At 49.2% G+C, this 917-nt stretch overlaps 1 protein-coding gene across 1 annotated transcript in view; it reads left to right on the forward strand.

Annotated features, from left to right (window-relative positions):
- LOC119582282 overlaps positions 1-917 on the forward strand; it is a gene marked incomplete in the record, with an annotated part of 24829 nt that overhangs the window by 15523 nt on the left and 8389 nt on the right. Inside the window, 1 exon segment of the mRNA XM_037930499.1 lies at positions 242-490. Within this exon segment, the coding sequence (XP_037786427.1) occupies positions 242-490 (249 nt within the window).

Consider the following 917-nt stretch of genomic DNA (forward strand, 5'->3'; position numbering starts at 1 on the left):
ATGTAGGAATGTGACTAAACCCTGTATAATGTTTATCACACTCCCCAGTATGAAAGGTATCTTCCGATTATGCGAAAATAACCGGACCCAGTCATAAAAAAGCAAGAAAAAATTAACAACACAGTCATAAATGTAAAAGTCCTATGTAAAAAAACGCGAGGTCGTTGCAAAGCCACACATGCAGTCGCCACAGCAACCCGTGTAAAAGAAAGTCTTAAAATGACCCCGGGCGATATTGCAGCTGCAGACCCCGGCCGAGGTCGAGAGCCGGGGTGTCAGCACCTCCAAGAGCAGCCCTATCACCGTCAGCGCCGTCGTCAGCCCCGTCGTCAGTCCACATCAGGACAAGGGTAGCAGCAAGGCGGACGGACCCTCGAAGGAAAACCCGAGCAAGGACAACAAAGACAAGAAAGACAGGCACAGAGACAGCTCAGCGGCAGGTCACAAGAGCAGGTCCCACCACGGCTCCACGAGAAGGCACTCTCGACAGGTACCTGGCGTGCGCAGGTCTTCCTTCGTCAGTAGTTTTCTTCTGATTTGTGGACGGGAAGCGGCGGAGGGGGCTGCCCTTGACCTCAGCACTTAGGTGAACACGTACTGGTCGTAAGGATAGGCTGTCATTATGATGGACTTCTAGATATCGCACCGAACGACCTAAAAAGGCCATAGATGTTGCAATGCTTTCTCTGCAGTGTAAAAGTCGACAGTCTTCTTTATAAACACCGTTGGCCTTTTGCCTCGGTCTTCTAAGGCTTTTTAGACTCAGTGTAAACTGCAGCAAGCAAACCAAAGTACCTTTGACACTTCCGTAGACTGACACGCTTACAAAGTTGACTTTTGCCAGACCCACGGTAGACTCGAAGTAGACAGTAGATAAACTTGTATATGGTGCTTGATGACCTGCAACTAAAACGAAA

The sequence above is a fragment of the Penaeus monodon genome, chromosome 15, assembly GCF_015228065.2.
Source record: "Penaeus monodon isolate SGIC_2016 chromosome 15, NSTDA_Pmon_1, whole genome shotgun sequence".
Lineage (NCBI taxonomy): Eukaryota > Metazoa > Arthropoda > Malacostraca > Decapoda > Penaeidae > Penaeus > Penaeus monodon.